Source organism: Haliotis cracherodii, unplaced genomic scaffold (genome assembly GCF_022045235.1).
Source record: "Haliotis cracherodii isolate W230 unplaced genomic scaffold, xgHalCrac1.p SCAF_17, whole genome shotgun sequence".
Lineage (NCBI taxonomy): Eukaryota > Metazoa > Mollusca > Gastropoda > Lepetellida > Haliotidae > Haliotis > Haliotis cracherodii.
In genome coordinates, this window is record NW_027266272.1 from 8,625,323 (window position 1) to 8,644,237 (window position 18,915).

An 18,915-nucleotide genomic window follows, 5' to 3' on the forward strand; every position below is an offset into this window, starting at 1 on the left:
GGGTATCTTTCGTGATGTCTGTTCACTATAGCTAATGTACCAGTTGCAGCGTCTTTCTTACCCCGCTGTCTTGGCGCTAGGTTTGCGTACTATGAGTAACATAAGAGTAAATTGAACAGGGGGAAAGAAGATACTTCTAACTTTAGATGTACTATTCAGCAGGGGTCGTGGAGTGGTTAAAGCGTTCGCTCGTCACACCCAACACCCGGGTTCGATTCCCGACATGGGTACAATGTGTGAAGCCCATTTCTGGTGTCCCCCGACGTGATATTGCTGGAATATTGCTAAAAGCGGCGTAAAACCAAACTCACTCACTCACTCACTCACTCACTCACTACTATTCAGCAGTGCAGGGGTACCATTCAGACCCTCGGCGACCTGTTATCAAGATTGGACCAACTCAGCAGAACCACGAGACACTGCCTTACATCTATGACGTCGATGTGTTTAAGTTTCGATTGTTGTAGAGTGCAGGAGAAGAGACAACTTCAATCAACAAAATGTACGCTGACGGACTGTCTGTACTGAGAAGGGAGCGTCGGGTAGCCTAGTGGTTAAAGTGTTCGCTCGTCACGCCAAGACCCGGGTTCGATTCCCGACATGGGTACAATGTGTGAAGCCCATTTCTGATGTCCCCCGCCGTGATATTGCTGGAATATTGCTAAATGCGGCGTAAAACCATACTCACTATCCCAATCCAAGCTGTTCAGCATTTCCCTACTTTTGAGGGGGCACGGGTGGCCCAGTCGTCTAGAGCGCCGCGATTCGCTGTGCAGAGTTCGAATCCCGGTTCGCCCCAATTATGTTTCTAGGTTTGTCAGCACCATACCCGTGCTCGTGGGTTTCACCGAAGTGGTAAACGTCTGAGACCTGCATCACTTCGGGCTTTCCTCCCACATTTAGCTGACACGCCGTGATATGACTGGAATACTGTTAAATGCGGCGTTAAGCCCAACTCACTCACTCACTCACTCACCCTACTTTTGATATCAGGAAATCGCCTATGTTCGGAGAGAGAAAGAAGAATCTACCTAAGCTACCCAACACAAGCATCCATCCAACGAGAAGGATTGACGCTGGTGAAAACTTCCTTATCGTCGATCAAGGAGACAACGACAAACTTCTCTTCTTCACAACACGAAAAATATCTGGAACATTTCTGTGAAGCTGAGGCCGTATTTGCTGATGGCACTTCCCTCTATTCCTCCCCAAGCTGTCAAATTTACACCCTCCATGATGAACATCAAGGCAACATGTATGACCTTGTTCACTGCGTCCTACCGAAAAGACTGAAGCTTCCTCCACAACCGCCTTCCAACAAATTAAGGATAAAGCAAAACGACATCATTTTATTCTGAAACCCATGGTATTCCAGATTGATTTTGAGAAGGCTGCTGCCAATTCTGGTATTACAGTTTTTTAACATGTCCAGATACGTGGCTGCTTTTTCAATTATGCTCAGGCCTTGTGGAGGAAGATCCGGCATCTTGGTCTTGTTACTCTCTACGAAGAAGGTGCAGGCCCTTCCCTTGCATCTCTTTACCAGATTGGACCGCCTCCGTGGTCTAGTGGTAGAGCGTCCGCCCGGAGAGCGTCATACCAAACGACGTTAAAATGATACTTTTTATTACCCTGTCTGGCGCTCGGCATTAAGGGGCTACAACAAGGAATGGTCGGCTCGGAGTCAGTACACTGTGTCTGAGTTGGGTATTCATGTTAAACTGCGGCATGGTATCTCAGTGAGCTAGCACTATAAATCGGCATCAGTCCGGACTAGTACAAGCAGCCACACACACACACACACACGTACATGCACGTCGCTATATAAGTTCAATAACCTTGGACGCGACGTTAAACCCCATTTCACCTCACCTCACCTTTACCAGATTGACAATGTTTGGTTGGATACAATTGCCGATAGCCCACAAAGAGAAACAGCCACTGAGTTTAAGGACTATGTGACGACTACTTGGGTAGAGAGTGTTCACTGGGATAAAGAGCAGTGGAATACTTTACTCACAGCGGTCATAGGACCAACAACATCATCGAGGGGTAGCACAACAAACTCCACTCTTTGACTACTTATCACCCCAATATCTTTGCTTTTGTAAAACTGATTCAGCGCGAGCAATTCAAAATAGAGGTAACACGTGCCCATCAGTGTGGTCACCCTGGACAACCACCTAGAAAACATCGCTATGCTGCAGTCGACCGGTCGACTTAGCTGAGAGCTAACGACAGACTCATCAATGGCCACTTATCTGTCTTGGACTATACCAACGTTACCCATCGTCTTGGCGTGTGGGATAGTTGGACTATAACTAGATGTATGATCAATGTATGATTGATGGTGCTCTATTTATTTGTATAAAAGTTCTATCTGAAACACATTGTTCATACGAACAAACATAAAGCTATCCTTTATTAAAGTTATTTATTTGTTCAGTTTTTTTGTAACCCCTTAAGAATTCAAGAGTTGGATGTTCTATACCCACATTATCTAATTACCTAAATCCGCGAGTGGGTAGGTAGGTGGGAGGTTGGGTGGGTTGGTGGATGGATGATGGCTGTGTGAGTGAGTAAGTGGGTATGTTCGTGAATGAGTGAGTGAGTGAGGGGATGAGTGAGTGAGTGAGTGTGTGAGTGAGTGATCGAGTTATGAATAGGTGATATCGTTATCTGTCGAATGCCTATGGCATACATATGCTGATTAAAGACTTCAGACGTACAGTACTTGTGAGCTAAATTCACATTCAGCCAATCAAGCTAATTCATACATTCGATACAAAAGAGCACAAACGAAAACGCCAAGTAAAAGCGCGATAACGCAACAATGCGACATCAATGTCAATGTTTGCTTGTTTTTTTATAGGACAAAAATGCGACGACGCGACAATGTCTCTTCTAGGATTCCATTCTATTACAGAATAATCGCGGTGCTGGGGATCCAAAAGGAAACACGTTACTGTAGCCTCCAGCCTATCCCACCGCGCTATGTGGGTGGAAAACATTTTCACACACATGCACGTAAAGCAATTTTATACACATATTTTGCAGATCTATGTATCGGTATAACACTTCACATTATGAAATAACCGATTCTGTTTAACCTCATTCAACAAAATCTACGTTAGATATTTGTGGACCAGTATGACGATGAACTATGAAGGAGCTCTTATCAATCTCGACCATTCTCAAGAGGTGGACGAACACACAGATACAGCACAACGCCATTAAAATCGTATGCAAGAAGAGGCACTTTACTGATATAAACGAAAACATTGCACAGTCATTCTGGCTGCTTAATACCCGGCAAATAAAAAACATCACTTCACTTGATGAAGGGGCAAGAAGTAGCTTAGGAACGTCGTTTCTACGATGATTTGAATGTTCAAAAGTAGTTTCAGCAGGTTTACAGCACCCAAGGCCTTGCTAAAGCTTTCAAAAACAATTATCGTAGCCATGTAGAGGATATTTCCAAATTGCACGCATCAATGAACAAAGTTGTGTCCAATGTAATTCCTTATTTTGACTTGGTCACACAGAAGAAGAATGGTCCGTCATTACGATCAATATTACACAGTGTCTTCTAGAAAGTAGACCAATGTTCCATCATTGCAGTCAATATCACACAGTGTTTTCAAGAAAGTAGACCGATGCTCCATCATTGCAGTCAATATCACACAGTATCTTGTTGACAGTTGAAAATGCTCCACCACTGCAGTCAATATCACACAGTGCCTTGTAGACAGTTGAACAATGCTCCATCATTGCAGTCAATATTATACAGTGCCTTGAAGACAGTTGAACAATGCTCCATCATTGCAGTCAGTATCACGCAATGCCTTAAAGACAGTTGAACATTGCTCCATCATTGCAGTCAATATTAAACAGTGTCTTGTAGACAGTTGAACAATGCTCCATCATTGCAGTCAATATTACACAGTGTCTTGTAGACAGTTGAACAATGCTCCATCATTGCAGTCAATATTACACAGTGCCTTGTAGACAGTTGAACAATGCTCCATCATTGCAGTCAATATCACACAATGCCTTCTAGACAATTGAACAATGCTCCATCAATGCAGTCAATATCACACAGTGTCTTGTAGACAGTTGAATAATGCTCCATCATTGCATTCAATATTACACATTGCCTTGTAGACAGTTGAACAGTGCTCCATCATTGCATTCAATATTACACATTGCCTTGTAGGGTGTTGAACAATGCTCCATCAATGCATTCAATATTATACAGTGTTTTGTAGACAGTTGAACAATGCTCCATCATTGCATTCAATATCACACAATGCCTTGTAGACAGTTGAACAATGCTCTATCATTGCATTCAATATTACACAGTGTTTTGTAGACGGTTGAACAATGCTCCATCCTTGCAGTCAATATTACACAGTGCCTTGAAGACAGTGCTTTATTACACAGTGCTCCATCATTGCATTCAATATTACACATTGCCTTGTAGGGTGTTGAACAATGCTCCATCAATGCATTCAATATTATACAGTGTTTTGTAGACAGTTGAACAATGCTCCATCATTCCATTCAATATCACACAATGCCTTGTAGACAGTTGAACAATGCTCTATCATTGCATTCAATATTACACAGTGTTTTGTAGACGGTTGAACAATGCTCCATCCTTGCAGTCAATATTACACAGTGCCTTGTAGACAGTTGAACAATGCTCTATCATTGCATTCAATATTACACAGTGCCTTGTAGACAGTTGAACAATGCTCTATCATTGCATTCAATATTACACAGTGTTTTGTAGACGGTTGAACAATGCTCCATCCTTGCAGTCAATATTACACAGTGTCTTGTAGACAGTTAAACAATGCTCCATCATTGCAGTCAATATCACATAATGCCCTGTAGACAGTTGAACAGTGCTCCATCATTGAGTTTTTGAGTACTTGAGGACTTTATTTATATTCACAGAAAGCATTTAAAAAAAGTGGAATTATTACCACGTGGATTCTCAAACATTGAACGGATTTGATTGAATTTATTGCAATCTCCGAAAAGAACCATCTGTCAAAACATATAAATGTTCTACTCTGCACCCCACTAGACAAATATCGGGTAAAACTTCATTCCTTGATCCACAACACATCGTGGTGATCAAAGATAGATTTTCGAAGGTCCAGGGAAATTTGTGAAACTGAAAGCAAATGTTATATGAAATTTAGTGTTGAAACGATATTTGAAATGCTGGATTTCCTCATAGATAACATTTATGTGACATTTGAGGACAGGACCTTAAGGCAATAAGTCGGCATCCCCCAGGACACGAATTAACATTCTTCTGCTTGGATTGGCACGCTCAAAGCACGGGAATTTGGCCATAGTTTAATATAGGCTACGTTAAGCTTTCAGAACAATTTATGGGAGACATGTGGAGGACATTTCAAACTTGGATGCATCAGTGACCATACAATTGCCTGATGCAATTCACTGTTTTGATTAGAACCATATGTTCCCGTGTTTGTTCAGGGGAAAGGATCGGGAGGGGCAGGTTCGGCAGTAACCCATTAAACACGCGCAACAAGGACATCGTGACTCGTATTCTAAATGCGTCTTTTCAAGCTGTGCTGTTCAGTATGTCGAGGAAACAACGTTGTGTTATATCTCTCCACCAAGAAACGCTGATGTATCGCCATGTAACACACAAGGAGGTACGTGACGCTCGGGTGACACACTAGAAGGTACGTGACGCTGAGGTAACACACAGGACGGTACTAGTGCTCAGGTAACACACGGGAAGGTACGTAATGCTCAGACAACAGACAGGAAGGTACGTAGAGGTCAGGTAGCACACAAGAAGGTACATAACGCTCAGGTAACACACAAGAAGGTACTAGTGATCAGGTAACACTAATGAAGGTATGTGAGACTCAGGTAACACACAAGAAGGTACGTGAAGCTCGGGAAATACACAGAGGGGTATGTAACGCTCGTGTAACACACGTTAAGGTGCGTTATGCTCAGGTTGCGGACGAGAAGGTACATAACGCTCAGGTAGTACACGGAAAGGTACGTAGCGTTCAGGTAACACACAAGAAGGTACATAACGCTCAGGTAGTACACGGGATGGTATGTAACGCTCAGGTAACACACAAGAAGGCGCGTAACGCTCAGTTAGTACACGGGAAGGTATGTCACGCTATATTTAACACACAAGAAGGCGCGTGACGCTCAGGTAGTACACGGGAAGGTACGTAGCGTTCAGGTAACACACAAGAAGGCGCATAACGCTCAGGTAGTACACGGGATGGTATGTAACGCTCAGGTAACACACCAGAAGGCGCGTGACGCTCAGGTAGTACACGGGAAGGTACGTAGCGTTCAGGTAACACACAAGAAGGCGCATAACGCTCAGGTAGTACACGGGATGGTATGTAACGCTCAGGTAACACACAAGAAGGCGCGTAACGCTCAGGTAGTACACGGGATGGTATGTAACGCTCAGGTAACACACAAGAAGGCGCGTAACGCTCAGATAGTACACGGGAAGGTATGTCACGCTCAGGTAACACACAAGAAGGCGCGTAACGCTCAGGTAGTACACGGGAAGGTATGTAACGCTCAGGTAACACACAAGAAGTTATGTTATGCTCAGGTCACACACGGGAAGGTATGTAGCGCTCACGTAACACACAGTAAGGTACGTAAACCTTGGGAAACACGGAAACGTATGTAACGCTCGTGTAACACACGACATTATGTTCAGGTAAGGCAAAAGAGGGTATGTAACGCTCAGATAACAAATAGATATGCTACGCTCAGGTAACACATGGGAAGGTACATTATGCTCAGGTAACGCAAAAGAAGGTATGTGACTCTCAGATAACAAATAGGTATGTTACGCTCAGGTAACACACAGGAAGGTGGTAACGCTCAGGTAACACTTGGGGAAGTAAGTAACGGTTAGGCAAAACACGGTTTTAAAAAGGTGTATAACGCTCAGTTAGCGTAACGGTACGGCCAGGTAACACAAGAGAAGGTACGTGACGCTCAAGCTACACACGAGAAGTTACGTGACGCTCAGGTAAAACATGGGAAGGTGCGTAACGCTTAGGTCACACACGGGGAGGTACATAACGCCCAGGTATCACATTGGAAGGTATGTAACGCTCAGGTAACACACGGGAAGGTACGTTACGCTCAGGCAACACACGGGAAGGTACGTAATGTTCTGGTAACACACAGGAAGGTATATAGCGCTCAGGGTACACACGGGAGGTACATAATGTTCTGGTAACACACGGAAAGTAAGTAGCCTTCAGGTATGATAACTGGTTCATTAAGGCTGAAAGCTAGCAACGACTGCGGTGATACTCCCTTTGACCTGTGTAAGTTTGAATGTTGTGTTATGTCTTGCCACGAACCCTGTACAGTTAGCCAAGATAGGCTCAACAGGGTTGAGCTCACACGTAAAAAAACGAGACCGTGTTGTGCCGCCATCACATATGGCTTGTACTTTACTGGTTTCTTATTCAGCCGAATTTACTCCATGAACTTTCGTTTCAAATGGTCAGAAGTCGACAATGTAATATATTCCTGTATGGTCGCCTTCAGACTACTCATGGTTGGCGCGACTGTATTTGGTTCCCGGACGTTGTATTAACTAGCGTTATCCATGACTATAACACTGAGGTTGTTTAAAGTGGGCAAAAGCTGATGTTCCAACCATTCTATGAACACATCTCCTCCTATAATTTCCTGTTGGAAATCACCAGTTTTCTTTTTCACCTCGAAAACTACCTAAATCCATCAATAAGCACCAGATCACGGGTTGCGGCGTGCAAACAATGACACGATTACCTTTACCTGATGTGTGTTTTTTGTCCATCTGCCGATAGCCACATGCAGTCAGTGGAATGATTCTTCAATGTGAATGATCTGGGAGCCCTGGCTGTCATAGTTATGAATGGTGCGGAGATAATGTGACCTCATAGACAGTATGGAATATTTCCCCCTGAACGCTGCTCGGCCATCTGGGGTACCTTCTGCTCACAAAGTTTGTACACTATATACCTCGTCACCCTGTATCACACACACACACACACACACACACACACACACACACACACACACACCACCCACCCATCCACACACACACACACACACACACACACACACCCACACACCCACCACACACCCACACCCACACCCACACACCCACACACACACACACCACACCACACCACACCACACCACACCACACCACACCACACCACACACACACGCCACACACACCCCAATACCTTTTTAGTTTAACTCATCATACCGTAGACTTGATGGCATGAATTGGAAATCCCCTAGTCTTAGGCAGTTCAGTAATTCATCCCATCTAAACTAATAAATGGTTCATGGTTTTCCTCTAACTCTCTATGTACAGCACTTTTATGCATTTCCTTGTACTGACTCCATGTCGGGTACCGTGGCTATGGCTATACAAGTGTAGTGTAACATGCATCATGGGAGCAGTGTTGATGAATAAAAAGCAGCGTCATTTTGTTATTTTAGAAGATGCACATCTAGAATTGCTGTGTTGATTAGATGTTTTCGGAAGACTACATTATTATCATTACAACGGAGTCGCGAGCGCATATTTCTATAGTCCGTTTAAGAATGCCATCATTGGACTTGGAATAAATCCGAACTTCCTGTTTTCGTTCGAATTTTTCTCTTATAAACTTGTCGATAGGACTCCTTGTGACCGAAATACTCCAAACCACAGGTAGGTCGATCGGTAGTTATTCGATATTTCAATTTCAGCAGTCAGTGAAAAAATCTATCCTTTTTTAACGGGCAAAAAGCACTTTTTTAGCATTTCCGACAGTACTTGAGCCATATTTTCGTCAGATAACAGCGTTAAGTTACAGGGTGCATATGCTCAAGTACATCATCTCACGCATCACCTGATCTCTCACACACGTGGGGATAAGTGAACCTGGGTGTACGACTGGAGGGGCTATAGCATGGGCCAATCAGAATGTCGATAGGTTTGTAAAAGGGGAATCCCCTACATAGGTCTGTCCCTCGTGGTGTGTGATGATGAACCTACATCAATTATTTCTGTCTTTTAATCGATTCTTATTTTTTTGCTTACCTATTCTCTGTCAGTCGTATGGTACTACAATTGTATACATAGTTATTTGTGTTGTTGGCAGACAATGTGTTGTTAGATGCACAGTTTTGTTTGTTTGTTACTATACTGTGCCATATATATATAACGCGGTTTTATCACTGTTTGTTTCAGTCGATAAGTTGACTTCTGATCGGAGAAGGTAAGCTTATACATGATACCACATCCGTAACTTGTTAGTCTACCGGTAATCGATAATACTACTGTGTGTACATTTGCTTACAGAGATAGATAGAGGTGGAAGGGGGGGGGGGGGGGGGGGGGAGGGGGGGAGAACGGGAGAGAGAGTGTGAGCGAGAGAGCTGAGCTTAAGAGAGAAAGAGAAATAGAGAGTGAGAGAGAGAAAGAGAAATAGAGAGAGTGAGAGAGAAAGAGCGACGAGAGAGTGAGGGCGGGAGAATGAGAGAGGGGAGAGAGAAAGGAGTGGGGATGAAAGAGAGAGAAATAGAGAGAGTGAGAGAGAAAAAGCGATGAGAGAGTGAGGGCGAGAGAGAAAGGAGTGGGGATGAAAGAGAGAGATAGAGAAATAGAGAGAGTGAGAGAGAAAAAGCGATGAGAGAGTGAGGGCGAGAGAATGAGTGAGAGAGGAGAAAAAGGAGTGGGGATGAAAGAGAGAGAGACAGAGACAGCATTTGAACGTTTATGTTACAGCCATGCATGGTCGCACTTTCACATTTTCAGAATACGAAAGGGTTGTGTACTGAGATAAATATTTGCCTGCGGCTAATCCTGGTATCAATCCGCTTCCCGTTTGCTTACTTTGCCGTGAGTGGATTGTTGTGATAATAACTGACAGACACATTGTGAAACGTATGCCTCTTCAACAAACAAGCTCATCCACTTATTTTGTTTCTTGAATACGGGTGGACGTGGTATATGGTTCGAGGCCCAGGTACTAGGTAAGATCTTAGCTATTCTAGACAAAGTTCAGGCAACATTTATGTGTAGGTTAAAGCACACCTATTGTTGTGTACTCTGTTGTTGATAACACTAGCCTGTAGCAGCTGAGATTATATTGGAAAATCGTGTTCGTTTTGTGAGAGCACCCTCCTTGACCAAACTAGTTGTCACTTAAAGAGTTTCCTCTGCTTGAGGGTTTTGATTTCCAGATGACGACAATGTGTACATACACAAACTTCCTCCTTGTTGCCATAGCGACATGTGTCCACTCCCAGGAGACTTTTAAGACAACGAACGCACCTAATCTTGACGGATCTGACGTCAAGCTGGATGAGCCTTGTACCACTTGGAACTCATCTGCGGACTACGACAAGCTGGTCAGTAGGTTCTATGGCAAACTCTTCCACACCAAGGAGCAGATTGAGAGACAGGAGCAGACATGGCGGAAAGAGCACAAATCAGAATGGGGTTTTGTCTCACAACGGAAGACGAGTTCGTTGCTGTCGAACATATGGTCTGACAATATGGGTCACGACTACGACCAGTGTTGTCCGACGTACGTTTTCCAATACACTATTCGTCAATTTTATTAACGAAAGGGCCTTGTTTGAGTTCTTATATCTGTCGGGGGCACGGGTGGCCCAGTCGTCTAGGGCGCAGCGATTCGCTGTGCAGAGTTGCGTCCCTTGGGCACGCCAGAAACCTATGATTGTGGGTGTCAATCCCGGTTCGCCCCGATTATGTTTCTAGATTTGTCAGCACCATACCCGTTCTCGTGGGTTTCACCGTATCGGTTAACGCCTGAGACCTGCATCTCTTCGGGCTTTCCTCCCACATTTAGCTGACATGCCGTGATATAACTGGAATAATGTTAAAAGCGGCGTTAAACCCAACTCACTCACTCTTATATCTGTCAACTCAAATATATACCGTAAGACCGTACCATCTATTGTTAATGTTGATTACAACTGAAGATTATTAAGTTAACATAATGATTTCTCTGTCTTGCAACTGAAGATAATTAAGTTAACATTAAGATTTCTCCGTCTTACAACTGAAGATAATTAAGTTAACATAATGATTTCTCCGTATTACAACTGAAGATAATTAAGTTAACATTATGATTTCTCCGTATTACAGCTGAAGATTATTAAGTTAACATAATGATTTCTCCGTCTTACAACTGAAGATAATTAAGTTAACATAATGATTTCTCCGTATTACAACTGAAGATAATTAAGTTAACATTATGATTTCTCCGTATTACAACTGAAGATAATTAAGATAACACAATGATTTCTCCGTCTTACAACTGAAGATAATTAAGTTAACATAATGATTTCTCCGTATTACAACTGAAGATAATTAAGTTAACATAATGATTTCTCCGTATTACAACTGAAGATAATTAAGTTAACATAATGATTTCTCCGTCTTACAACTGAAGATATTTAAGTTAACATAATGATTTCTCCGTCTTACAACTGAAGATAATTAAGTTAACATAATGATTTCTCCGTCTTACAACTGAAGATAATTAAGTTAACATTATGATTTCTCCGTCTTTCAACTGAAGATAATTAAGTTAACATTATGATTTCTCCGTCTTACAACTGAAGATAATTAAGTTAACATTATTTCTCCGTCTTACAACTGAAGATAATTAAGATAACATAATGATTTCTCCGTCTTACAACTGAAGATATTTAAGTTAACATAATGATTTCTCCGTCTTACAACTGAAGATAATTAAGTTAACATAATGATTTCTCAGTCTTACAACCATACCCGTGCTCGTGGGTTTCACCGAAGTGGTAAGCGTCTGAGACCTGCATCACTTTTAATCAAGTCGGGGACAAGTGTTACTTGTACAAATACTTTACTATTTCATTCTCGTAGATGTATAGTTTATTGTCAGTTACACGACTGCATATCCGATTCCTTCACCTTGGTCCATACGTTGTGAGACGTACATTTCTAAAGGCAGCATTAAACCCCTATCACTTACGTACCCACCCTTGTCTTTTAGTGTGATGTATCATGATAAGAAGAAGACTAAGAAGAATACAAGGGGACAGTGGAGAACCATCATGCACATGCCCCTCGCCGTCCCCCCAAGGTTTCAGTGGTACCCCAACGCTCGATGTGGGTGAGTAGTCAGCAGAAACCAGCGTTCACTTACTCATTTACACACACCATCCAACTGATTTTGTTTTTTGTTGTTTAACGCCGCACTCAGCAATATTCCATATATCGCTATATGGCTCAAATAATGCCATATAATTTAACTCACTAACTGTAAATAATCGAATCTGGACCAGACAATGCAGTGATTGACATTATGAGCTACGAGGGCTGGCTGAAAAGTTCTAAGCCTAACTGTGAAAGACCCGTACCAAGTCGATGGTTTTCATTTATTTCTCCACATAGTCCCCTTCCAGATTTACACACTTTTGCCAGCGATGCTGCAAGGCCTTGATGACGGTCAAGAAGAGATTTTCTTAAGCCACCCTAAAAAAGTCATTCACAGCGGAAATGACGTCATAATTACAAGGAATATGGCGACCGGCTAGTTCCTTTTTCATTTTGGGAAACAGGTAGAAGTCTGACGGGGCCAAATCGGGTCAATGAGTTAGAAGCCACAATCATGGATCGTTGACATGGCAACCACCGATTTGTGAACAGGAGCATTGTCTTGGTGGAACAGGACTCCTTTAGTGAGCATTCCCCATCTCTTAGCTTTGATAGCTTCACGCAACTGTCTCAGTAGGTCAGCATTTCAAGGTAGTCAATCAGCAGGGAGGGGGGCGGCTGTAGATTCCGGATGCTTCCATTGTTTAGACTGAATTTTGTTTTCTGGTTGAAAATGATGAATCCAGGTTTACAATTCGGGCCAAAAAATCATGGGGATCTGCTTCAAAACGGCTTAATTGTCGGGGGACGTCAGAAATCTGACGTTTCTGATCCGCTGTCAAGAGCTTTGGCACCCATCTTGCAGAAACTTTTGTCATTCCCAACTCGTTGGTGATAATGTGCTCAACCCTCTCATGAGAGATGCCCACAACACTGGCAATATGTCGAGTGGTCAATCGTCGATCAGCCATCACCATGTCACGACCCGGGTAATGTTTTCCGGAATGGTTGCTGTTGAAGGCCTTCCTGGACGCGGGTCATCGTCAAGGCTCTCTCTGCCACGCTTGAATTCCGCAGCCCACTTCTTTACAGTGGAAAAGGAAGGGCATTATCCCCTAAAGTGGAGACCATGTCAGCATGTATCTGTGTTGGAGTTAGCCCTTTCAGTTGCAGGTACTTGATGACTGCCCTATAGCCAGTTTTGTCCATTTCTGGTGATTTCAATGGGTAGGTTCACAAGATGGTCTGGTACAAAGACAATAATAACACTACAGCTGCAGTTCTTATGTCTATGATTCATTAAATGATTGTACTTGTTGGTGGCAAAAGTTTGTGTCAATCCGATTGAGATATCCCACTTAGGCTTAGAACTTTTCAGCCAGCCCTCGTATTTACGCAATTGGAATACTATGACATGCATCATCCAAGTCAGCGAGCCTGACCACCCAATTCCGTTAGACGCCTCTTACGACAAGCAAGGGTTGCTGAAGATCGGGTTCTAAACCGGATGTTTATGGATGACCATTCATGGACACGAGGGGATGATGGGTACTGAAAACGTGTCGCCTTGGGTCTTCAGGGTTAGAATAGGTCCCCTATGTTGGTCATAAGAGCTGACTTAAAGGATCGGGTGATCAGGCTCAAATACAAATATAAATATACATTTATAGCTGTAAACTATTGAAGTGATTTCTTCAGGTGTATGAGCATTAAGTATGCAATAACAGAGTCCCGATAGTTGTGCTTGTGAAAAAAGGTGTACTGAAAACTTTAACGAAGTCATTCCCTAAAGAGACGTTGAGCGGCGAAAGATCTTGTTTTGACAAGCACACATAACAGGACTGTTTTGTGTGTGTGTGTGTGTGTGTGTGTGTGTGCGTGCGTGCTTGCGTGCGTGCGTGCGTGCGTGCGTGCCTGCGTGCGTTTATTTTATACGCCCAATGGAATCTGTTTCCGTGGATAATAAGCCGACTGGTTATTCTCTGGCGTTGACAATTTATATTTAAAAATACATTATGTGTTTCCCCCGTCACACTAGGCCTGGGACCTGCTTCGGAAAGTGCCGGCTGGAGAACATCGCAATCTGCCTGCTGGTGTACCCACTCAGCGGACCCCTATTCCCCCCGGAGTTTGACTGGTTCTACGTCCCGGGCTACTGTTCCTGCAAGAGCAGCTGAAAGACAGACACCTTCTGAGACGAAATCAAATCGATTATTTATCATTCCTTTATATCTATTGTAACTTGAAAAAAATTAATAAATGTCACTTGAAATTTATACTTTCACATTTTAATTTTTCCAGAAATCATCTAAACCATACCACGCAGCGTTTGATAAAATTGATTGTGGATATTGTGATTGAGTGAGTGAGTTAATGAAGTCCGCCATAGCTGGCATCCTTTGGGGACAGGTTAGTTCGAGACAGAACACTTTCCCTCCGAGGTCTAGTAGATAGAGCGTCTTCCCGAAAAGCGGGAGATCGGTGGTTTGATCCCCGCCCGACCTAAAGACTCTGAAAGATGGTGCTTTTCTTTCAAGTAATGGCGCTCGGCATTAAGGAGATAAATCAAGTCGGTTGGCTCGGAGTCAGTATACTGTGTCTGAGTGGGGTATTCATGTTACACTGCGGCATGGTATCTCAGTGGGCTAGCACTATAAAACAGGCATTAGTCCGGACTAGTACAAGCAAACACACACAGTCACCTACACCGCCAGTGCACCGATATAACATTGTTATTGTCAGTAGATCCCGTTGCCACACTTTATAACTTCAGAGTGAGTGAGTATAGTTTTACGCCGCCTTTAGCAATAGTCCAGCAATATCACGAGAAATGGGCTTTACGCGTTTTATCCATGTGGGGAATCGAACCCGGGTCTTCTGGTAACGAGCGAACGCTTTTACTACTTGGCTACCCCACCGCCCCTTATAACGTCGCAGTAGAGAAATCACTGTGCTCACCACTGACGTTCCACAACACATGGGGGGAGACAAAGGGGGAATCACAAAGACGCGCCGAGTGTACGTAGATTGAGCCCGACGCTTTGACTCAACGGGAAGGACAAGGTCACGGCGAGCGTTAAATTGAAGAATTCATATTACTGAGCTCACAATGTTGGACACTATAATTATTGCAATGGTTATTCTCAGGTTGGATGTTCTTGTGAACTGGAGGATGAAATATGCATGATATCAGTGCTGCTACGCCACTTTCACTGAGTTAATGTACCATGGTTTTCCCCGCTGATTAATTTACTACGCACTTTCCGGCGAGATTCTCACTTCTTCTGATATTCTCTTCATTAAGGACTGATATTGCTAGTTTCATTCAGTCCCTGAGATTGACGTGGATTAGAAAGATGACAGCTATGAATCTTGACAATACATGGACAAATCTTTTCTTCTCGCCTCAGAAAAGTTCTATTTTTTTCTTTAAATGAGATCTGATTTTCAGGAAAAAAACACTGGAAAGATTGAAAACAGCTTTTAGAAAGACTGTTCAGAGTCATTTAGTACGTTTTCTTTCAAAGTATATCCTTTGAGCTTTGATGAATTTTTACTGACCCAATATTCTATAATCCTAATATTACTTTCTTTTATTCCCACTGGTTTGACAAAGGTGTCAGTCAAATCATGGCTTTTCTTAATAAACAGGAGATTACCTACCCTGAGCTGATTTTAAATTAAGGTTTGGTATTGAGACTTCCTTTCCACTGTACTATGAAGTTATATAAGCTATCAAGAAATATTTGAAATCTTTATCTAATTCAAAAGTTGAAAACTTTTCAAACTTGGATTTCAAAAAGGTTCTCAATTTTATGTCCAAAGAAACTACACCAAATTCGTAAAACAAATGGAATAAACATTTTGATAAAACTCAAGACAGGGACCAGATATATTTGAAGCCTTTTTTTAACAACTAGAGACACAAGGTTCAATTCGGGTTTTCCTCCCAGGTCAAGCTGACACGCCTGTGGTATAACTAAAATGCTGTTCAAAGCGGCGTTAAAGCACTCTCATACACTCACTCCTTCATGTTTTTACACCTGGGGATATATTTCTACAATAGAATTCTGTTAAAACTTCACCTGGGCCACCTAGGCCCTACAGTAACTAACAGGGGGCGCCCACTTCCCTCAACGACTTGAAGATCCGAGGTAGAATAGGTCTTCAGCAACCCATGCTTGTTGTAAAAGGCGACTATGCTTGTCGACTAACGGGATCGACCACACTCAGTTAATGCCATCCCTCACTTGATAATGGGCAGGTCCAAGCTCCACAATACTGGAGAAATTTTGATACAATTATTACTTTGACTAAAGCGGAAAAAATTAAACATCCTGCACATGAGTAGTTAATAGTAAACAAGGGGAAGCACTCTTTGAGTAAAACAATTATTAAGAAGCTCAGCTACCTCTTCTCGTGAGTTCGCTCATGTCTTTCAGTTATTTTAGTAACGTGGCTTACTAATCACAACAAAATAACAACAATAACAACAAAAAGAGTGAGGTGAAATGGGGTTTAACGTCGCGTCCAAGATTATTGCACTTATATAGCGACGTGCATGCACGTGTGTCTGTGTGTGTGTGTGTGTGGCTGCTTGTACTAGTCCGGAATAATGCCGATTTATAGTGCTAGCTCACTGAGATACCATGCCACAGTTTAACATGAATACCCCACTCAGACACAGTATACTGACTCCGAGCCGACCAGTCCTTGTTTTAACCCCTTAATGCCGAGCGCCAGACAGGGTAACAACAAGTACCATCTTTTAACGTCTTTTGGTATGACGCGGTCGGTGATCGAACCTCAGTCCTTCCGCTCTCCGGGAGGACGCTCTACCATTAGACCACGGAGGCGGTCACTACAAAAAGAGTTTATGTTTACACTTAATGAGTTTATCGCCAAGGATTAACTTATTTCTTTCTTTTGAGGTGTGAAGTCCCCTTTGGAATTCATGGATTCTGCAGGACATTTAGTTAAACTTGGTTGAACTGTTCAACTGGTATTATATTGTTCATCTGCAGATGCAGTACAGAACTCTTAATTGTTAAATACTATAATGGTATTGCTTGATATACTATGTATTATATTTGGTCAGTGTCTATAAAAAATATATTCAACTCTCTCTTATATATTCTTCTTTACCTTATTTTACACGGGCTGGTCTACACTGTTTCTGAAAGGGTCATTAACCCACTAATCACCGGAGCATAACTTGTAACACTGTGGACCTAACGAACTGTAGAGGAAGATTTGGTTTGGTTTGATTTATTTGTTGTTTAACGCCGCACTCACCAATATTCCAGCTATATGATGGCGGTCTGTAAATAATCGAGCCATGATTGATATCATGAGCATCGATCCACCCAATTTGGATCGATGATATGCATCAACCAAGTCAGCGAACCTGACCACCCGATCCCGTTAGTCGACAAGCACAGGGGTGGAAACAAACATTTTTAGTCTACTGATCCTTATAATGACAAGACATAGCTAGTCCTCATGATACCTTTACTATTGGCCAGTTTGGTAAGGACTACAGTGCCAATTTCTAACGCTGCAAGCATAGTCGCATTTTACGACAAGCATGGGTTGCTGAAGACCTATTCTACCTCGGATCTTCAAGTCGTTGAGGGAAGTGGGCACCCCCTGTTAGTTACTGTAGGGCCTAGGTGGCCCAGGTGAAGTTTTAACAGAATTCTATTGTAAAAATATATCCCCAGGTGTAAAAACATGAAGGAGTGAGTGTATGAGAGTGCTTTAACGCCGCTTTGAACAGCATTTTAGTTATACCACAGGCGTGTCAGCTTGACCTGGGAGGAAAACCCGAACTGATGTAGTAGGTCTCGGACGTTTATGACTTTAGTGAAACCCAAGATCACAGGTATGATACTAATAACCCTTGAAACATAACCGGGGCGAACTTCGATTCGAACCACCTGCCATAGGTTTCTGGCACGCCTAAGGGAGGCAACTCTGCGCATCGAATTGTGGCACCTCAAACGAGAAAATGGGTTTCTAGCATGACAGTGAAGATGTGTAGGTTGCATAAACCCTAAGCTAGACATAGTCTTAGGTTTGTTATCAACTGAGTTTGTTATAAACTATACCTCTCAGGGGATTTCATAATGTTTGATTTTCAATTGATATTATATCCCCAAAATGGCGCTTAGTCAGCACTTTAAGCATACTTCTACATGGTTTTATTTCTTTAAATATGATTTGATTTAAAACTTTTAAAAATTAGAGAGTAATTCGCATAACACACAACAGCTGATGAGTATCTAAGACAAATATCTTATCTTTGAATATCAATATATCTGCTTCTTTTCGGCTTAGGGGGCACGGGAGGCCCAGTCGTCTAAGGCGCAGCGATTCGCTGTGCAGAGTTGCGTCCCTTGGGCACGCCAGAAACCTGTGATTGTGGGTTCGAATCCCGGTTCGCCCCGATTATGTTTCTAGGTTTGTCAGCACCATACCCGTGCTCGTGGGTTTCACCGAAGTGGTAAACGTCTGAGACCTGCATCATTTCGGGCTTTCCTCCCACATTTAGCTGACACGCCGCGATATAACTGGAATACTGTAAAAAGCGGCGTTAAACCAAATTCACTCACTCACTCACTTTTCGGCATAAATTTACAACATTTCCAGCATGTCGAGGTTGTGTGGTTTGAAAGATTAATAATTCATTTAATACCCTAGAGTTC

At 42.7% G+C, this 18,915-nt stretch overlaps 1 protein-coding gene across 2 annotated transcripts; it reads left to right on the top strand.

Annotated features, from left to right (window-relative positions):
• The first annotated feature begins 9,296 nt into the window (after positions 1-9,296).
• Positions 9,297-14,458, top strand: LOC139464325 (uncharacterized). 2 transcript variants are annotated; one of them, XM_071245849.1, is made up of 4 exons: positions 9,297-9,317; positions 10,285-10,631; positions 12,105-12,224; positions 14,247-14,458. In XM_071245849.1, exons 2-4 carry the CDS (start codon positions 10,285-10,287, stop codon positions 14,383-14,385), a joined length of 606 nt encoding a protein of 201 aa, XP_071101950.1. In that variant the 5' UTR covers positions 9,297-9,317; the 3' UTR covers positions 14,386-14,458. The 2 variants fall into 2 exon arrangements, with proteins under 2 accessions (XP_071101950.1, XP_071101948.1); XM_071245847.1 differs by lacking the exon at positions 9,297-9,317 and adding an exon at positions 10,028-10,074.
• The last annotated feature ends 4,457 nt before the right edge of the window (positions 14,459-18,915 follow it).